This window comes from Hippocampus bargibanti, linkage group LG10, assembly GCF_051943395.1.
Source record: "Hippocampus bargibanti isolate YZ-2025 linkage group LG10, ASM5194339v1, whole genome shotgun sequence".
Lineage (NCBI taxonomy): Eukaryota > Metazoa > Chordata > Actinopteri > Syngnathiformes > Syngnathidae > Hippocampus > Hippocampus bargibanti.
Window position 1 is genome coordinate 18900728 of NC_142743.1, and position 21399 is coordinate 18922126.

At 40.1% G+C, this 21399-nt stretch overlaps 1 protein-coding gene across 1 annotated transcript in view; it reads right to left on the reverse strand.

Annotated features, from left to right (window-relative positions):
- The window catches only part of LOC148892785 (multiple PDZ domain protein), a 44047-nt gene that overhangs the window by 20309 nt on the left and 2339 nt on the right, over positions 1–21399 (reverse strand). The window contains exons 4-20 of the mRNA XM_089006246.1: positions 20220–20441; positions 19964–20032; positions 19730–19852; positions 18882–18965; positions 18702–18806; positions 17489–17591; positions 17300–17391; positions 16276–16489; positions 15894–15968; positions 15283–15362; positions 14177–14323; positions 12624–12809; positions 12345–12506; positions 11186–11395; positions 9767–9928; positions 6509–6632; positions 2782–2974 (exon numbers count right to left, since the gene is read on the reverse strand). Of these exons, the coding sequence (XP_088862372.1) occupies positions 2782–2974; positions 6509–6632; positions 9767–9928; positions 11186–11395; positions 12345–12506; positions 12624–12809; positions 14177–14323; positions 15283–15362; positions 15894–15968; positions 16276–16489; positions 17300–17391; positions 17489–17591; positions 18702–18806; positions 18882–18965; positions 19730–19852; positions 19964–20032; positions 20220–20441 (2351 nt within the window). The remainder of the gene's footprint in view (positions 1–2781; positions 2975–6508; positions 6633–9766; positions 9929–11185; positions 11396–12344; positions 12507–12623; positions 12810–14176; positions 14324–15282; positions 15363–15893; positions 15969–16275; positions 16490–17299; positions 17392–17488; positions 17592–18701; positions 18807–18881; positions 18966–19729; positions 19853–19963; positions 20033–20219; positions 20442–21399) is intronic.

The following is a 21399-nucleotide window of genomic DNA, read 5'->3' on the forward strand; positions in this document are numbered from 1 at the left end:
CGTTTTTCACTCTTCTGCCAGCGAACATGCTGTTTGAATCGGCCGAACGGGCCAAATTCCACTCATGATGGCAGATTGAATATGTGGTTACTGAACTGTTGTGACTGAGCCATGCGGATGGCCTGGCTTGTCACAGCAGAAGCATTTTTTATAATGACAAGACTTTCATGTCTGTCATACTTTAATACTCATCTGCCTCCACTCCCTGCTAAGTTTGTCTATCGTGTTGTCAGAAGGAGGCAGTGTGCCCCTGTGTGCGTGAGCTAAACTTTCACGCGCATCTATGACACACTGTTTAAAACGTTCCTTTATTCCGAAGAGTGGTGTTCAAGGTGAGATGAGGGATGAATTATTCACAGAGCCTCTTCCCCCCGAACAGGAAAAGAGTGTTCTGGGAGGTTAGGCCATTAAAAGGCTGCATGTGTGTGTGTGTGTGTGTGTGTGTGTGTGTGTGTGTGTGTGTGTGTGTGTGTGTGTGTGTGTGTGTGTGTGTGTGTGTGTGTGTGTGTGTGTGTGTGTGTGTGTGTGTGTGTGTGTGTGTGTGTGTGTACAAGCAAAGCGTGAATGAAAGCAGTTGAAGGGAATGAGTGAGTGGATATTTTGGATGGCCACCGTGCAATGGGGATGAAGAGCATCATACCCACAACAACAGCGAGTGTAAAAATGTAGCAAAAACGCCTTGAGGAATTACTTAAAATGTTATTGACTGAGTTTATTCAATGCTACTGTGGTCCTGCGGAAAAGTATGACTGCAAATTTACCGGCGAACTTCCTGTCAGCACCCAATTCATTTTATATTTACATATGTTGCTTACAACACCTTCATAACATAAACTTGATAACGACCAGCTTTTCCCCACAAAATAGTGAAAAGGCCATGGGAGGCTAATTGCTGCCACGTCCTTGCTTCAGAACAAAATGGAGACCGCGGGATTCCCCTCCATACCAAATGTATTTAAATCGGGTATTTCTAAATCACAGATTGCGGTTGTGGTAATGGAGGTTGGATCACTGCATCCAATGAATATATTTGTACAGTGTTGAGCATACATTGAAAAACGTAAAAAGTATTTTTCTTTATGATTAAGACACAATAGGCAACACACCAACCATTTGTATGGAAACTTGGGGCCCACCGTGTATATTACGAGCAAACTGAGTACCAGCAAAATCTGTTTTTCTTACAGTCAATATTAATGGTGACATCACTCCAAGGAACTTTCTATTTCAAAGCTAATCTTTAGGTTTTATACCTCATGGCCAAATCAAGTCACGTCATATTCAAGTGCCTCATTTAGCTGCACGTTCTTATAGACCATTTTATGTTGGTGAAGTAACACTAAAAATAACACATTTTATGATAGGATTGTTTTATAATATTGTGTTATTGTATGATTTTACAACTGTTTGTGAGAACTCCACATAAAGTCTGCGATGATGCAGGAAGACCCTGTTAAAGGTTTATTATAGCCATCTTGTTAAAACTCCTCCAATCAAACCCCCTTAATGGACCAATATGAATGAGGTCATTTTATTGTGAATGGATGGAACTCGAGAACTAAATGAGGAAGTTAGCTCCCGCTTCTTTCTTATAATTGCCGTAAAAATTGAGCATTTCCAGAAAGTCCCTGTGACTGTGAGTTGAGGGACATGCATGGTGGTGATGGGAGAGTCTGAATATGAACCTTTACTGTAAAAATGAAGATAGCTCTTTACTGTAAAAATGAAGATTGCTCTTTACTTTAAAAATGAAGATTGTAAAGAACAATACATTGTGGAAACTAAACATATTCTCAAAAAAAGACTAACAACATCGCAGGGATAATACTGATGGGCGTCTATCTGCAGCACATCTGCACCTAAAAACTAGCGATTTACAATCTTCATTTTTACAGTAAAGAGCATATATCCATATATTCATTTTAACACTGATTCCTCTCTATGAAAAGCGCATCAACAAAATTATTTCTATGTTTATTTCTACACAGCTGTCATCGAATCAATCTTGTGTTCTTCCACCCATCACGGTTTGGTTTGGGGCCGCCACAAAAAAGGACAAAATCCGACTTCAATGGACAGTTAGGACGGTGGAAAAAAGAATTGGACACCGCCCTAGCCGCTCTCGAGGACTTGCACACTGCAAGCATCAAGACAAGGGCGCGGAAAAGCCTACCGGACCCTCCGCACCCTGCCCACCACCTTTTCCAGTGACTACCTCTCAGGCAGGTGCTACCGATCCATACGCACCAAATTAGGCAGGCATTTAAACAGTTTCTTCCCACAACTCTCTAAACAGTAACCCAAATATAAGTGCATCGTGCCTCTTTGCAATTTTGTACACCCCTGCGGAACAACATCCCATTATAATCATTGTAGTTCCAGCTCTGTACTCACTTGAACCACTGTCTGCCTGATACCTTACACATTGTCTCACATTTATTCTTGAAAGGTACCACTTATACTAAGGAATTTGATTAGATTAGATTAGATTAGCCTTTATTAGTGTCCACCATACTTATTTGTCATGTCTTTTTTATGATGATACTCGTGTAGCATGTTCTACATACTTTGCCAATAAAGAGGATTCTGATTCTTATTTATTTAGCTTTGACAACCGATTAAAGACAGAAATCCTGTTGACAAATTTACTTTTTCCGACTTAAAAGTTATTGACTGTACTTTTGGCCAATGTTATATATGTCAGTGTGAACACTAAGTGACCCGCGAGTAAATGTGTATCTCATATCTGTGTGTGAATATGCAATACATTTCTGACCTGAGTTCGGCCCAATGACAGAATGTCTCCTTAGCATTGACCGGGCCATGGCGTTGGTCAGGTTAGACGTAGTTTCGCCGTTGATCGCCAAGATTGCGTCACCCACCTCGAGTCTGCCATCTTGACTGACAGAGCCCCCAGGGGCCACACTGCGCACCAGCATGCCCGAGCCATCCTTGATAGCACTCACCGACATCCCTGCCAACGTGCATGCGCGCAAACCCACGCATACAGACACATGCATACACACACATAGGTGAGTGGAGGGTTTTCTAAGCGTGTTTGAACACATGCCAAACAGACAGACAGTTGTCCAAACAGACACCTGACAGCGGCATAATCAGCATAATCAAGAAAGACACTAGGCAGATTAGCACACGAACGCGGCTAGCCACACATGCTTGACATTCACACAGCATCGCCACTGGTACTCGCATCTGAATCAAGGACACCCACGTGCATACACCCACAGGGTCATAGGTCACAGGTGACCACAGGGGTAACCCATTCTGGTTTGCGCAAACACTCGACTGCTACTTTATCAGTCGGTGTGCTAGGCCGATTACAGGGTTGGGTAAATCACGCGTGCGCACACATCACTGTCTCATTATAGACACATCCACTACACTATGGTCGTCCATAATTTGATGCTGGTCAAAGAAATGACTGCTTAATTTTTGGTCAAATAGACATTTTATTAATTTGCATTCCAATTACAATACAATCATAGTGCATGGAAATACAATGGAAAGCCAGTGAAGTCGACAGGACAGAAGAGAAGACAGATATCAAAGACATGATTTGTGAATGACAGTGATGAATATCTCAAAATCCCAATGAGATGAAACACCAACACAGATTGTTTAAATGGCAAAAATAATAATGCTGTTGCAATTTCACTGCTTGTGAGGTGATTAGACTTATAAAAATGTGACTCGGTTTTCACTACCAAAAAAACGTTTTACGATTAATACTTTTTATTTTTATTGTATTTTTTTTTAATGAGCAAAATGAAGTCAACTCATCAAAACTAACAATTCATTCAAAACCAACCGGTCATATTTATAATATTGTATACTAAACAAACGATTTTACATTAAATGGCACCTAGTAACACCATATACCAAAAAAGTACTGTATTGTTAGCCCCCACACTGATATCTTACTCATTTGACTAAAATATAGAGTTAACTTTTTCTACAATCAAAAACAACTGTAATGACACAACTTGTAAGTTTTGGCGTCAAATAATTACTCAAGTTTGACTGATTTATTCCAATGGTGTGAGTTATCGCAACAGGGCAAGCAAGTTGTGAATGGTTTGCTGAATTGTTTTTATTCACTGTCTATTTTTAAGTTGGGGAAGCAATATCACAACGGCAAACACTGAAAATATTTAGTTGAATTGCCCAATTTAAGATTATATTGAAAATAGTTGTCTCGTGTTCTTTCTCTTTTTTCGTTTAACAGAGGTAAAGCACAACCTCAAGCACTGACTGTATAGTCAAATATTAATTTTCATTGAATGACAGTCATAAGAAAATCATTCGAGATTTAGCTTTTTCTTTGTATTGTTTGTGTTTTTGTGACACATCAAAAACCATTTGCTTGGTTTGCTGTGTGTCTCTGCCCAAATACTCAAATCATTGAACTGGACTGTATTTACTTTGACATTCCAGACAGGCCTCACCATAGCCTAAAATAGAGACAGTAACACCCCCCACCCCCCACACCATGGCAGGGTTATGTTGCATGGTTCTAAGTGAAATCTGTTATGTACTGTAAAAATACAGTCATGAAATACACCCCAGGCATCTTTTGACAGCATTTATGGCACTTTTTAATTGTATTTAAAGGACAACCGACGTCTCCGGACAAGTTGTGTCCATAATTTGTAAAATCGCTTCAAATGACTTCTACTGAGCGCATTTTACAAAGATTCCACTGCATATAGCTATATTTTACGTTTTAAGACTCGCACTGAATATTCCGGAAGTCTTGTTTTTGAGTTGGTGACGAGTCCTCACCCTACGTCACTGAAGGAACGCCCCTCACCGATAAAGGACATACCTTGCATCACATGCACAACATGTATTTGATGTTCAATTACAAAACGTGCCAGGAGACAATTTAGACGGAGCTTTGTTGCCCTCTTCTGCCTTTTTTGGGGTACTGTGAATACTAAAGAGTGTCACTACATTTCTCTCCAGATGCATCAAAATGACCGGAATAAATTCTTTAATCAATTGCAAACATGTACGCTTTCTTCTTCAGGACTATTTGAATCATATTCATAACTGTATGAGTAACAAGAACGCATCTTTTCCAAATCTGAAGCCATTGTTTTGATTCTCCAGCAAAGCAAGAGGTCTTGGGGTGACACCACGAACAAGGGGGCGGGACCTGGCCACTTCCGGGTTCAATTTGAAGTAGTTTTGGACACTTTAAGTCATTTTTATTGGTGTTTTGAATTTGACTAAAAATATCATACTGTGTGTTTTGGGTATTTTAGATGCTATAAAACGTTTTTCTGATGTCAGTTAGGAAACAAAAAAGTGATGTCGGTTGTCCTTTAAATACCATTTAAAATACTACAAACTCATCTAAAATCATTTAATGTATTGATGAGTAGCCGGGTGAGTAGCCGCACGTGCGCGAGAATATTGAGAGACCACAATGAATAAATAAATAAGATAAATACTGTATATTAGACTGCGTAAGTGTGTCGTATCCTATCCATCATCATCATCATTCCATCCCATATCCTTTCGTCATGCAGTAAATTAATCCAGTGTTGGGGAAAACTAAGAAACTTATGTAGGATGTAGGTTTTAAAGTGAACATACAGTTGTTTCTTTGTTATGCCACAAAAATGGCAGATGGACGCAGATTGAGGCTTTGAGGCATCCATGAGACCAGTGTCAGAGGCAGAGTACAATATCTTTTAGTCATAATTGTATGTGTCTCTATGTCCACTTATTAATATTTTCACCGTATCATTCCATATGTTTTTTTGACAATCATTAGCGAAAATAGTAAGGAGGGATACATTTGTTTAAATCGATACCCGCAAGCAAATAAAGTAATGAGACACTGCACTGACCGTGTTTGTTCAGAGTGCGCCTTCAGCATCGAACACCATGACGTAACTTTATGTAAAGGTATGAGTAAACAATGCAACTTTAGAGTATATACATGCCTTTGTCTATACTGTCCAGAGAGTAAATTATATGTCCAATTTGTCATTGACATGTACAGAAAGACACATGGGTGTCTTACCTTTTTTCCCCCTTCGATAAAACAATACATTCAAGAGACTGCCTCAAAAGTGATTGAGAGCAAAAAAAAAAAAAAAAAAAAAAACGTGTCAATTTTGGTTTCCTGAGCAAAAAATACATTAAGTGAGCTTGATGGTGAGAAAAATGGATCGGCATAAAAATATACACCGTTTTAAGTCAACATCCAACATTTTCCATCTCTGGTTTACATTTCTTCACAATCCGATCCGATATTGAATGCACACATGCACATCCACACTGTTTTTGAAGTGCGTATATGCACACACACACACACACACACTGTGATGTGTACTTTTGAGTATAATTAAAATCACATTTCACCATTCCTCTTCAGGGCGGTCATCATCACTACTGCCTATTATCACCATTATGGCCATTCCTGCAATGTACACACACCAAGACACCATCAGCATGAGTAAGATGGAGGACATACCAAGGCTACGGTTGCCCCGGACAACTGTGATTGTCTTTTCGAAGCTGGTGCGTGGAGGCAGTGGAGGGGCGGGCTGCATGTCGCCGTCTTCCTTGACACCAAAATGCAGATGCGGCTGGATTTCCTAAAATGTTGTCAGAGATATTATTCAGATAGCTATCCTTTAAAATTCTTTTAGCACTTGTTCTGGCCATGAAACAACATTTTCTGTCATCTTTAAAGTGGAGTGAAAATTGTATGAATATAAAACTTGCCTATTGTGTTATTGGCGCATTTTAATCTCATTGTCGTCAAATGAGTGGTTGCTAGCTTTTAGGTACATGTGTACTGCAGATTGAGGCCCACTAGTATTATCGCTACAATGTTGATAAAGTATTTTTTGGTAGAATTTGTTTAGTCTCCCTAATGTATTGCTCTTTACAATCTGCATTTTTACAATGTATTGAATAAACTACATTACTTTGTTTTTCATTTGGCAGCCTATCTTGTGGATGCACTCATTTTTGTCTTAAAGTGTTATCGGTTTGAAATAAGTAGGGATTTTGTTTTGCCAAAAGACTAATGTAAAAAACATGTAAAACTACCAGCAAATTTTAGTTCGCTGACGAAACCTCTTGGATGAGAAGCAAAACGTCCGACACTTTCAAAGAAGTACAGATGACAGCTGAAGAAACCTTTCATCACTCTCTGTATGAAGTTGTGTGAGATGTATGAAAGGCTTTTAAAATGAAAAAAAAAATGAACAAAGCTCTTGTCTTTGGTGTGTCAAATTTACAAGATATCTTTGGATTCTCGAATGTTCCAATTGTACTTCGAATGAAATAAAGGTCTTATGATGACTATGTTTGGAGTTGGGAGCAGCTTATTTCACTTTCCATTAATTACTGTCAAAACATTTATTCTAAGTGGATTTTGAGCAGATTTGTGAAGAGGATATTCTTCAACCTTGGCAGTTCCACTATATTTTAATGATTGCCAAATAAAAGGTTCAGCACTGAAAAATCATCTTTGCTTGAGCCATTCAAATTGTAGAGGGCTTGCACAAGATATCTGCAGATTTTGTCATTGCCATTAATAACCCAGCCAGTGGTTTATTGAATATAGTGCCTGCTCAGCAAGTAGGAGAGTCTCCTGAGAAACAATAGCATAGAAAGACAGTGCAGAAATACAGCCGCTCCAGTAGACAAACATGTTCGCTTCAAGAATTTGACTCAGACGGCATCCTGGGAAGCACAGGAGGCACGGTTTGACAAAAAATAATTTAAAGGGTAATAACTTTGCAGTCTGAAGGCCTCGGGATTGCTTCTAGGATAGAGCGCACCAACAAAGGTAGACTCCGCTGTTCCCGGTGGATGCTTTCATAAAGAGACAGGTTCACTGAGGAGAAGTTCTTTGAACCTTCACAGGCAGCACTGAAGTTCAGACGCTACCGTTGCAACATCCTTGATGAGAAACCTCAGCGAGTGCAACTATATGTGCGAGACAAGGATAGATCATGTTCCTGTGCCGTACCGGGTGCCAGCAGTATGCGTCAGGCATACACTTACAGCGAGACACAATTGCAAGCAATTAAGCAAAGTCCAGCACAAAAGGCAGCCACGAAAGGGAAATGCGTCTTTGACATGGAGCACTTTCTCCGCACCTGACGCTGTGTTGCTGAGGCAGCCAGCTATAAGCTTCCCATACAGAACACTTGAGAGGAGAGCCACGGTGATCTACTTTTAGACACGCCTGCACACTTCTTGCTGCTTGCCAAACTGACGCAGTGCACATATTGCTATCTACAAAATGTAATATGACTGTGAAATGTATCCACTTCTGATCATTGTTTCAGATTTCTGAGTGCGCCATATCATGCATAAGATTGCCATTTGATGAATGGGTATATTGCGTGAAGGCTTCACCGACTCTCAGAGAAATTGTTCCCGATCATTTAGAAGATTTATGTGTATCAATAGCATTGGAAATTGCCATGTGTTTGAATGACGGACGCTCTCCTACTTACTAACATTAGAGTTACAAACAACGGTACATACAAACATTTTTGTAGTAGCATATGTTGTGTTATCTCACGTTGTACATGTACATATCTTTATAGAGCATTTATTTCATTAAATGTTCATTTTTCAGAACAAACCAATACAGATCACTCCTACAAGCTTTCAGCGTGCTTATATAAACCTTAAACATACTTATATAAGCCATAAACATGCATTCCATACAAAATATAGCACTGAATCAACTTACGAACAAATTCACCTTACGAACGACTGTTCGGAACGCATCTCGTTCGTCAGTTGAGGAGCGCATGTACTTCAGAGTATAAGGCAAACCTTCAATGAGTGGTCTATTTTAAAATATAGGGTACACTGCATTAAAGCTACAATATTAGAAGCTACAATAGTGGCTAGAGCTGCATCCACGAGATGGAGCTATGCTAAATGGAATACAATAAAATATAGCTTTATGCAAAGCTTTAGCAACCACTGCAGCTGTTAAAAAAGTGCTTTACAGAACATTCAAAATAGCTCATCAAAAAATGTGAATGTTTATAGATATATATGGTGCATCGGATGATAAAGCACACTGTCGGCTTTTGAAAAATAAATTGTTGCGCCTATTACTGCAAAAAAATACAGCCTGTAAAATTTTACAATGGAATACAATACATACAGCTTCATTTAAGTAGTGTTAAAAAAGCGCTTACATAACAACATTTAACATTTGAAAAATACTTTAGTTGTGCCTTTTTATTACAGTATGTATCATTTAACAAAATCAGTCCCCACAACATTTTAAGCCTGCTGTCCTGTTTTAAAATTAGCTGGGCAGTGATGGGGCATTGTAATTTTCTCGGAATGTTGTGAAAAATAATCATTTAACAGTGAAGATGCCCTCAGAAATTAAGCATTGCATGATGATATGATGATTTTATACCTTGTTAAATCATGGAGCAATAATTAGCAATATATTAACAGAAAAAAAAAATCATCCATCCATCCATTTTTTGAAACTTCAACTTTCTCAACACAACAACTTCAACAAAGATAAACAGAGGAGATCTTTACAAATTCCAAATGTGTGTATCAAAAGTGTGTGTCCAACTGCTCGCTAATCAGTACACAAGAAGTAGCTCTCGGTTACACAAATATTAGTGACCCCAACAGTAGAAAGTGAGAAAGAAGCAGTAACAAAACTCATCAAAGAAAAACAACTGTCAAAAGATTGTTCGTTTTAAGTGCTGTGAAAAGAGCTTACCGAGTTGTTGCAATATGGGTGGACGTTGTTATCCGCCAGGTTACAAGCGTTGGCCTCAGCTTCCTCAGCTAGCAGGGTGACCTGACTGTGGCTCTCGCTGTCATCGCAAGATTCCCTGGTGCTTCTCTCCAAAATGGGCGTCAAACCGCCGCAAAGTTCCAACTGACAACACAAGAAGAGCAAGCTGAAATGAAACAACCTATTATAAGAATATCCATGTGTAGCCTCACTGAAAAGTGTCAAAATTATAAACGCAGGAGGCAAGAGAGCTAGAGAAGGTACATGAGACACCCGTCACTCCTTCTCCCCTTGCCTCTCCATTTCTGGAGTGGTTGTGCTTTGTGTTAACCTTGGAGGGTCATTAAAGATTTAGACGGGCTGTAACCGAACTCCGTGGACTTTGTTACTAGGCCACGGTTGACAACAAAACCGAACGGTTCCAAACCACACTCCAGTAATTAGCATATTTAGTGAGAAACGGTTGTTGTAAATCACTACTGTACTTTCGGAACGAGAGAATTAAAACTTGACTCAGTGTCACTTAGTCTGGAGACTAAGAAAAGCTTAACATGTCTCACAATGGAGAAATTCCTGTTGTGTTGAACAGTGTTTTAGATCACAGTTGTCAAGGTCCGGGGGCCTGATCTGGCCCACCATAACATTTTATTCGGCCCGTGAAAGCAAATTAAGCATGTCAAGTTCCATGATGCTTGCTAAAGTCCGAACCAAAATTTCAAATTGTCGTATGTAAACCATAATAAAAGTTATTATTCTTTTAATTCAGAATTGAAAACGAGTCATTCATCAAGACCTAAATATTCATTGCATGTCTTAAAACGTAAAATATAGCTATATGCTATGGAATCTTTGTAAAATACGCTCAGTCAAAGTCATTTGAAGTCATTTTACAAATTATGGACACAACTTGTCCGGAGACGTCAGTTGTCCTTTAAGTTTCATTTTACTGGGAAGATGGCGAGAATGGACATGCTTTATCGCTGTACTGTTTAGCAAGGAAAAGACAAAAGGAAAAAGACAAAAACTTGTATTTCGGACAGAAAGCGGGCAAAGTGGTTTGTACGATTTTATTGCATGCATTTTATTTCATTGATGTAAAGTTCAAATGTTTGTGTAAATAATATCTCTATTTTTATACTTGTTTGTAGTTCTACGGTGGTGGTGGTGTCGTTGGTGATTCAGCATGCAAGTGAAATCACAATCAAGAATTAACCATCAGTACAAAGAACCGGAGTCCTCTGTTTGGAATGGAAGCACACTAACTACAATGTGGCCCGCGGCAAAAAAAACGCATTTTAAACCCTTGTTTCGAATGGTGATCTTGAGGTATTTGTTCCATCTATCTTGAAATCTTTCTAAACATACAGGATGTGAACTGTAAAGACGGTTTCCTGGACATACCGGCAGCGGCTTGGCAACACCGATGTGGACGGGGCCGTAACCAGTGGATTTGAGCACGTGCACGGCGTAATCCAGACTGGAGCCTTCCAATTCAGTCTCATTAACAAACATGAGGCGATCTCCAGGGAGGAGACGGCCATCTCGGTCGGCGACACCGCCTGGCACCAAGGAGCGGATTACCAGCACTGTTTTAGTGGCATCCTCCGGATCCTGCAAGACAAGCATATGGATGAGGCACATGAAAGTGTGTGACAAGCGACTTGAAAAGTCTTGTTTTTTAAAAAAAAAAAAAAAAGGAGACCGGCAACTTATTACACAAACATATACATAATAAAATCTTGTCCCTGTTTCTATGTATTATTAATTTTGTTATTTGTGGAAGCGGTGTGGGAATAGCTTCTTGTGTTCCGTTGTTTTGATCATGATATTTTAAAATTCTCTCAAACTATTTTTAGTACCGTGCAACTTAACTCATTCACTGCCATTCACAAATTTATTCAGGAATTGAAAATACGACATAGAGTGCCATTCCCCAATTCGTTCGTGTTTTTTTTCTTCTTGTTTAGGTGCCGATAAAGCACTGGCAATGACCTCTGATAATGGCCTCTGGCAATGTTTTTCCCTTCCATAAGGGGATAGCATTTCCATTTTTTTCCCATGTTAGCGCTTTTGTTCCAGCTTCAGCTGTTGTTAAAGCGCTATGTAAACATATGTATGTATTGGATTGGATTGGATATGCCTTTATTAGTCTCACAGTGGCATTGCATTGTATTTTGGAGAGATGCCCTAATTACAAGCTCATATAACTCCAGACCTATATAATTTAGTAATGAACTTTTTTTTCTGATGAAAGAAGAGAGAAGATGTTTCTTATGCTGTATTGGATGTATATGTAGTCCTAAAACTCAATATTCTGTGGGTACTGGAATTTGAATGACAGTGACAAAAACCCTGGCAATAGAATGGACACATTTTTTTTCACGCCTGGCAGTGAATTAGTTAATTTTATGAGATTAATTCTTCTGGGCTTTCACATACACAAACTCTGCTAGATTGCCTTCCAAATTTTCTTCAATGAGGTGACGATAATGTTGTGAGACTGCAGTTTATTCATGTCTTTATTTATTTTTAGAAAAAGGCTAAGGGCCTTGTCTATTACCTGATAGTCCAGGATGCTGAAGCCCAATCCTGACTCCCCTTTCTCCAGCTCAACCACCTGCGCCTCTCTCTCCCACATAGCCAGAGGAGGCGACATCGGAGGTACACCACGCTTTGTGATGTCCTCGGCCGTAGGACAGGGAATAATGCAGCCCTGGTCCAACTGGGAGAAGTAAAAGAAAGAAAAGAAACTTTTATTCAGCTTGAGGAAAAAGAATAAAAAGCATCCCTTCCTATCACATCTGCCTCGAAACACACATCTGCTCATTCCTGCATTCACCTTGTCATTGAACTCAGCCAGCAGCTCTTTCAAAGTGAGCTGGCCATCGTCGTCTTCTTCTTCATCACTGTCGGGAATGGCAGGCGGGACAATGCGAGAACATACCAGGTAAACACACATGGGCAGTTCCTTGAGGATGTTGACCACCTCTTTGTGTGTCTCTCCAATGAGAGGGATACCATTCACCTGTAAGGGAGATTAGAATAGCCGCATGTTTCACCATCACCATATATTTCAGGGCCCCTTTCATCACTGGTACCCTGCAGACTGGTCCTAAGGTGCCGGTTTCAAGCCCGGATAAATACAGAGGGTTGTGTCAAGAAGGGCATCCGACGTAAAAGCTTGGCCAAAACAAACATGTGGATCAAACCTCTAAAGATGGAGGACACTGATTTGCTGTGGCGACCCCTTGAAGGGAAAATCCGAAAGGAAAAGAAGAATACACTTATCATCCCTTTGATTTACATTCATTCCCATGACAAAAATAGTTCACGTCTTAACCAATAAGAGCGCTGTCCTTGAATACGAGTGTGCCAGAAAAGTTCTGGGATATATGTCACAAAAAGTTATATTTCAAACCCCAAAATACCAATTTTTACTTGGAATGTGATCATCCTCAAATATATAACGTAATGTCAGTGCCCTGCAGCCATTGAACTTTTTCTCACATACTCTTATAGATATAGCACTTCTTCTAAGTGTCAGTTTGTCACGCAATGACAAGTTTGAGTGATGATGAGACCCGACTTGCTAGGGAAAGTCATCATCGGTGATGACTCATGGATGAATGTCTACAACCTGCCCGGAGATTCCAGAGCTGAAAAACCCAAGACGTCAATCATATTGATCACATCCGAAGATTGGTGTGAAATTTTGTAACGTGGCCAAACAATTAACCGGCACGTGTGCAACGAAATCCCACTGCGTTTGTTTTGTTTAGCGCTTCTGAATTCGTGGCAGGATAACTCGTGGCTGCTTCATCACAAGCTCACAACGCCCTTAGCATCCAAGTGAATGGCTGAGAAGAACATTGCCATGCTGGAGCAACGTACTCACCAAACGGCTGCAATATCTACATGACTTTGGAGAACGGGAATGGTTTATAAGTTCAACAGACAAGCCTCTCTCCACGAAGGACGAGTAATACTCTTTGTGTGCATTCATGAACTTGTTCAAGGCAGCCGTGGGAGTACTGCACTCACATCCACCTCCTTATTACAACTTGTGCCCCTTGAGGGAAATGAAGGGGTTTGTTGCCAAACTACACTGTGCTCTTAAAAGCTTCCCTAAATGAAATGTTCATAGCAATCATAAATAAAGAAATAAATAAACTTGCAATGGTAATGTCATGAACTCTGAGAGAAACACATTCCGACTCAGTTTCAGGCTGATGACTTTCTTTGGCCTTGACCGTGATTTCTTCCTACGCGTACAGCCTGCATGATCCAGGCAAGCTAAGAACGAATCCATCCATCAATGTTCTAAAAGTCGTAAAACCTTCTTGGTCCAGTATCACAGTTAAGAATGTGTCTGTTGTTTTTTTTTCCCCTCACCTCGAGTATCTGGTCCCCAGTGAAGATCTTGCCACATTGTCCAATGGGGCCCTCGGGTAAAACGGAGCACAGGTAATGATGGCCGGCGCGAGCCTCCAGGCTAATGCCGAAGCCACTTGCTTCACTGAAGCGCTCCAGTTGACAAACCTAAAATTGCATTACGAAAAAAATGTAAACATTGGCTAACAATCGATGGAAAGGTTTCTTCAACCGTCATCTGTACTTCTTTGAAGATGTCGGACGTTTCTTATCCAAGAAACTTCGTCAGCAAACTAAAGTCTTACTGGTAGTTTCGGCCCTATATATATATATATATATATATATATATATATATATATATATATATATATATATATATATATATATATATATATATATATATATATATATATATATATCCCTACTGTCTAGACGTGGCGGTGTCGGACTCTGCTATGATAGGTCCCTGCTCTCAGGTTGGGGGGAGCAGAGGACTAATCCCTGCGGCTCCACAGATCGCTTCTATTGTCCTGACTAACGACTGGCCTCATTGCCCAATTTGCCCTGGTATCACCTCATCATCATGACAAATCCTATGTTGCCTAAGCAGTCTATTGTACGAACGATCCAAATTGAACCTCACCCCACCGTTACGGTTCAGGGAAGGATTTTGCTGGCGAAGTTTCTTGGATAAGAAGCGAAACGTCCGACACCTTCAAAGAAGTACAGATGACGGTTGAAGAAACCTTTTCATCGATGGACCACTCCTGTACGACTGAGAGCTTACACAGACGTATTGGCTAACAATGCTTTTCAGCGTTTTGTTTTTCATCATATCTATTCCATCATTCCCAAGGCATCCCATTCAGTCAAATTTTGGAAACAGCTGACTTTTTCATGATATTGTAGATAGTAAACATACAGGAACATTTTGAAAGGATTACACCACAGTTATCAACATTGTACGGGCGATACAATGAAATCATCCTTTCACATTCCAAAACAAGCAGCTAAAATCAGTGATGTAAACAAAAACACACAACACTGCATATACACTCGTGTATATGCACGAATGATATTCTGAATGAAATGGAATGCAATGCAATTCAAGTTGTGCATAGACGTACAATGACTTCATATTTTGGTCCAACGGCACGTTGCCACCTCATCCGGAGGTCTTCTTCCTCTGCTGGTGTCAGTTGCACTCCTGTGATCAGAAACACATGTCCACATTTAACAGAGTTTAATATACCACCGACCGGTCGGTATTCACATTGGGCGTGGTGAGAAAGTGTTTAGTCATTATCTCCACTGTTTAATACATAGAAGACAAACATCTGACCCTAGGGGCACTGCATGATGTCTCGACACAAAAGCCATTGAAGTGTGCATTATCTATCACACTCGCTATCAGATTTCTTGGCAAACAAATATTTTCTTGTACTTGATCTTTGAATGCCTCACAGCAATCAAGGCCTATTGAACAGAGCGTCCCAATCAAACCCAAAGATCACTGTCTAAATAAAGCCGTGTAGGCAGGCAGGCTGAGAGGCAAATCATCTAGAAGGAGCAGAATGAGTTGGATAAACACATGATTGCACAATACTATAAATAGACTCTCATCAAAGGGCATGCTTTGCCGCCACATCGCCATCCACAAGCCTACTTAAGAGTATCAGAGTGAGTCTCATCATCCACTTTGCAGACTGCAGTGCAGCAGAAGGAAACGGGAGCTTACCGTTTCTTGAATCGCGTCGGGGTCGTCTGTTGGCGTATGCTGCACGCCGGGAGATTTCACGCAGCGAGCATATTCCTGGAAGGGAACAAGGATTTCAATAGCCGTGCATGTAAACATGCAACCAATGAATTCAAATATATACTCATTAAGATGTTGAAGATGTACTGGCGTATCACATGTTGTAGATATACAAATACGTATACAAATATCGCCCTGTTGTTCGTAACTCGAATGTTCGTAAGTCGGGAAGCATCTGTATGTATGTATAAAGCCTAAAAGGCACAGAGGAATATTTGGACAATGCAAGTAGTGACCTTGGGAGTGGATCAAATCAATACTGTGAATAATACGCCAAGTCTGTGCTGCTTTTTCCACATATCACCTGTCTCATAAATCTTGTTCAGTTCCACTCTGTAAGGAGTGCCCTCGTCGAAGCTATGGGAGTGTCGGAGAGGCTGCAGTGGAGGCACCGGGGGCAATATGTGACGAAAGCAGACGGCCTTCCTCAGGAGCCTGAGTCGGACAACAGGACCTGTCCGTCTCAGCACCTCCATTGCACGCTGCTCACTGCAGCCCTGCAGGCTCACTCCATCCACCTGAGGAAGGGGTGATTAGAAAAGCAAAGGTGACAGAGAAGAAGAGGAGTCAAGAAGAGGAAATAAAATGAGATCATTTCATCGTCAAACTGTTGCCATTATAAAGTTGTTGATGATGAATATTTTCACATTGCTGCTATTAGACTGTGTTGAATGAAATAAAGCAAAACAGAATACATAAGCCTTTTTTTCCTGACAATGGACGTCGGGATGTTGGAACCTATCCCAGCTATCTTCGGCCAGTATGTAAGGGACACCCTGATGCGGTTTCATATAAAGTGACTTGTTTTGAGAGATGATAGGAAACCTCTGAAGAGTCGGAGATTCCCTCCAGTCTCACCCTTCCACACACATAGTGATTGGGGGTAAGCACCAATAACTAATTTAACTGTTGTGACAACACTTTTTATTCAAGGTCAGGACACATTCTTCGGAAATGGCAGCTAACGAAAGATTTACTCGGTTGTTTAATTTCACACTTGATGGGTGAGCAGCCACGCCAGAGACCTAATTATTTGTAAACAGTTGAAAAGTGCATTTCCCAGAACATATCCCCTTTAAGGCTTTAAGGCAGCTTATCCGCACTGCTGTCATACTAGTCTGTAACAAGAACCAATCTAAACTTGTGCGAACCTTCCATTGCTGTTCCAGGACATTAAAATAAATACACAAGTGGATTTGAGCGATAGAAATAAGAGGATAAGAGAATAAGAGAATAACGTATTGAAGAAAGTCAATGTTTTATAAGTGCAACATAATGTAATTTCTCAATTCCAGTGGTTAAAATGATTTGGTTTCTTTCAAACTTACGAATAGGATGATGTCCCCAATGTGAATCTGCCCATCTTGGTCGACACTGCTACCCTTCAAAATGCTCTTCACTGTCACACCAGCACTGTATACTGAGGAGGATAAATACATAAAAAGCTCAACACAACAAACCATTTTTGTGCAACGTATTTGTCTTTAGATATTCAAATCGGAAATATCTTTTATTACTTGAGTTTAGATCGCCAATATAACTGGAGATGGTGAATCCCAGCCCGAGGCTGTTTTTCGTGAACTGCACACTGTATTCATAGTCATCATTCAGGTCCAAGAGCTGGTGAGAAGCAACACAGAAACACCCACCTATTAACAATATATCGACAACATTGATACACACTTTTGACATTATTTGAGACCGACAGTGATACCTCGGTTTACAAACCTCTCGGCTTACGAACTTTTCGGTTTATGAACGTTAAATTTATGAAAATGTAACCTTGGCATACAAACTATTTTTCGAGATACACATGAAGTGCAACAATGAGTCATGTGTCGTTCGTGAACGAGCCCGTTCTCCAAACAAGTAAATGAGAGCATGCAAACATTAAACATTAAATATATAGCCAGACGACGGAGAGAGAGTGAGAAAATGAATAGAAAACAGTGACATTTGGACTTGTTTCAGACTGCAAGGTTAAAATATCCCATCAATCAGGCTCCACAAATAACCCGCACAAGCCATCTGTAGACTTGATGCAAAAAGCTATCAACCCAGCTAAACACAATTTATGAGGAACGAGGTAAAATTATCGCAGAGAAAGCACGGCAACTTCACTCTGATATCGTCAAGAGGCAACCTGTAAATTGCCTCTTGGAAGCCACTCCTGATGAAACCGGCCACTCCATTCCATCGAGCCATCAACGACCATCACAAATGTATATAAAATGACTTCATCATACAGTCCATTGTATTTCTTTCATTACAATACAATAGCAGCTTTATTATAGATAGATTTATAGATAAATATAAGGTATATTTTGTGTAGTTTTAAGGCTTATTTAGTATACTCTGTCTGGGAACCAATTAAGTTCATAAGCCAAGGTATCACAGTATTGTTAAAACAAGATATTATTTTTTCTGAAGTTAATTTTAATAAATTGTTTTGTATCATATAATATGTGCTGGTGCTTGGGCCAAAATGCTTGCTCCTGCCAAGGAAGTAAACAGTGAAAGTCGAACCAGGCTACACATTTGATGACAGGAATTCAACCACTGACCAATGGAAATTGAGTCATTAAAATATAAAAAAACACTCTCCAGTGTACTGGAGAACTAGGAGCAAATTTAAAAAAAAACATTGTAGACAGCATTACGCAGTTAAACCTCACTATTGTTGTCCTGGGGTAGACATATTTTATTTTTATGTTGAGTAGATTGACAAACCTCGCCATCCAAGGACTCCTGGCTGAGGACAGGAGAAGAAAGGCTGTCCTTGTTGATATCCCTGGCGATGAGTAGTTTTACCTTGCTACCAGCATTTCGAAGCACCTGGGCATGGAAATGGGTGATGAATATGAATAAATGAATGAATGAATCAATCCATCAATCCATCCATGAACTGACCTGGGCCACCTGCTCACTGTTCATGCCAGCCAGATCGGTGTCTCCAATGCGCAAGATTTGATCCCCGCTGTACAAACGTTTATCCTGGTGGTGGCAACATGTAATCACAACAAATGTTTCCTTTTAATTCATTCAAGGTGCTCCAGTTCATTTGAGTAACAATGAACATTAGGTGAGAAAACCGCTGTATTCAAAGAGAAAGAGGAAGCAGCGGAAAGCTGTCTTAAATGAGGACAAACCACGTCGTAACTGGCTACATCAAAATCTTGTATTCATTTGCCTGGTCTTAATTGGTGTGCTTTAGAGACTTTTTACTGGCACAGCGGGGCAGCACTTAGCACTGTCACCCCACAGCATGGAAACTGTTTTAGTGAGTCTTTTATGGGAAAAGAAAATGGTGGACTCTGAACAATTAGCTTGGCTGCACAGTATAATAGCAAAAGTACGGTCATTTCACTTACCGTCTTATCAGCTTTTTAAACTTTTAATTTCTTCTATTAGTGACTTTGCACGTCTCATTCTATCTCGTACAGGAAGTAACCATATTTCAACTATTGCACCGAGAGTTTCCATTGAGAGTTTCCTGCTTATGTTACATGTAACTGATCACTTGTTGCTTTCCTGGACTCTATAAGCCCCAACATCAAATGTTCAAGATTTAATTGGAAGAGACAATGTCGCCAAAGTTAGAGGATTGAAAACAGCTGCAGTCCATCGTCAAAGTCTACGTGGATCTGATTTTGTGCCCTGACTGAAAACCTAAACTGATCTATAATGGAGTGTTGCATTTATGTTGTCATGTCCCATCGCAGGCGACTAATTTAAACATAACAATATTTTCAAATTACCTGTCCAGCTGCTCCACCAGGCAATATAGTCTTGACCATGACTCCAGTGCTCCGTCCTCCTATGATGCCAAAGCCGAGCCCCTTCCCATCATTGGTCAGTTCTATGATCTCCAGGTGACGCTTCTAATTATGAAAATAATATAAATAATATAAATAATATATATATATATATATATATATATATAATTTATTTGTTTATTTTTTTGACAAAGAGAGACAGTGAGTCTTGTTTACCTCATGCGCAATTGCTGCCAGATTCCTCCCCATAGACATGGTTCTGGATATCCGAGGTGGAGTACAGTACTAAAAGAAATGACAAAGCCACATGAAGTGATAGTAAGTCTAGCGGCATCACACAATGCTGATTTGATTTGAAGCGATATTCTCTCAAAAATTTACATTTTTGATAGGCAATGAGTTGCATCTTGCCATTGAGCGCCTCCTTTCCCATTATGAGGAATAATCACCTTATGACTCAAATTTGACTTACCTGGGATTCAGTCTGAGTGCAGTCGTCTGGGTAGATGTCTGAGAAGGAGACATCTTGGGAGTCCAGGGAGGAAACGCTCCCGTCTCTGTGGAGTGACCTGCTGGGTCTTTGGTTTTCTATGGCCCATGTATAGGAGTCGCTGTGGCTGAGGGTCTTGGTGTCCATCGCCACACCCTGCCACTTGCCACAGTTCATGGAGAGTGATTTGGAAAGTCCCTTCCCCTGCAAGGATTGAAGCATTCAGGGCGGATTGGTAAAAGGAGGACAAAATACGGATTATTGAGGAAGGTAAATTGTGATAAGGAAAGAAAAGATAAATGAGAAAATGATTGGTTGAAGGATAAACCGAAAGGGGAATAGAGTAGGCGACAAGGAGATTGTGAAGGTGGAGACATTCACTGTCGAAAGCACATATAGAGACAGAGATGAATACGATAAATGTAATTCAAGGATGTAGTCAGGATAAAGCATATGAAGGGAAATTATTACATTGAGATAATGTATGTGGTTGTTCATGCATGAAACATAGAACGTTTTATGCCACACTAACCCATTATAAAAAAAAAAAATACAGTAATACCTCAGCTCGCAGAAAGTGTGTGTAAGGCGAAAATTTCATCTGCCGAACATTTATTTCCCATACGAAACCATTAAAAATGAGAATAATCCGTTCCCAGGTCCCCATAAAACATAATTTTCTACTAAATAAATCTTAAAACTTTATTTGTATTGCGTCAGTTCCATGACAATGTCATATTACCGTGTTATGCGATCTACTAAGTGTCCCTTGGAAATCAACTGGTATATCGGCATCTACGTCTTGAGCACCCCTGCTCTAATGTGATAATGCTTGTGTTGGTATTCTAGAGTTAGTCTATTAAGGCTTAATCACACTTACCAAACCTTGATTCCCTGCCAGGCAAAATAACCTTGATTGTGTCTCGTCTTTTACATGCTACAAGCTAGCATGTTGTAATGCAAATGGTTGTAAAAAACGATTTTCAAGTACCACTAGCAGCAATGTCACAACCCTCACACAACCAACAATTGGACCAAAACTTGATTATTGCAAACTCCTTGACATTACATACTGTACAACCATTTCTATCTTCACCCCTCCTTCTCAGTCCCTCTCTCTGTCTTCAGGCTTTAGCGCTAAGCCAAGGTAAGCTGATTACTC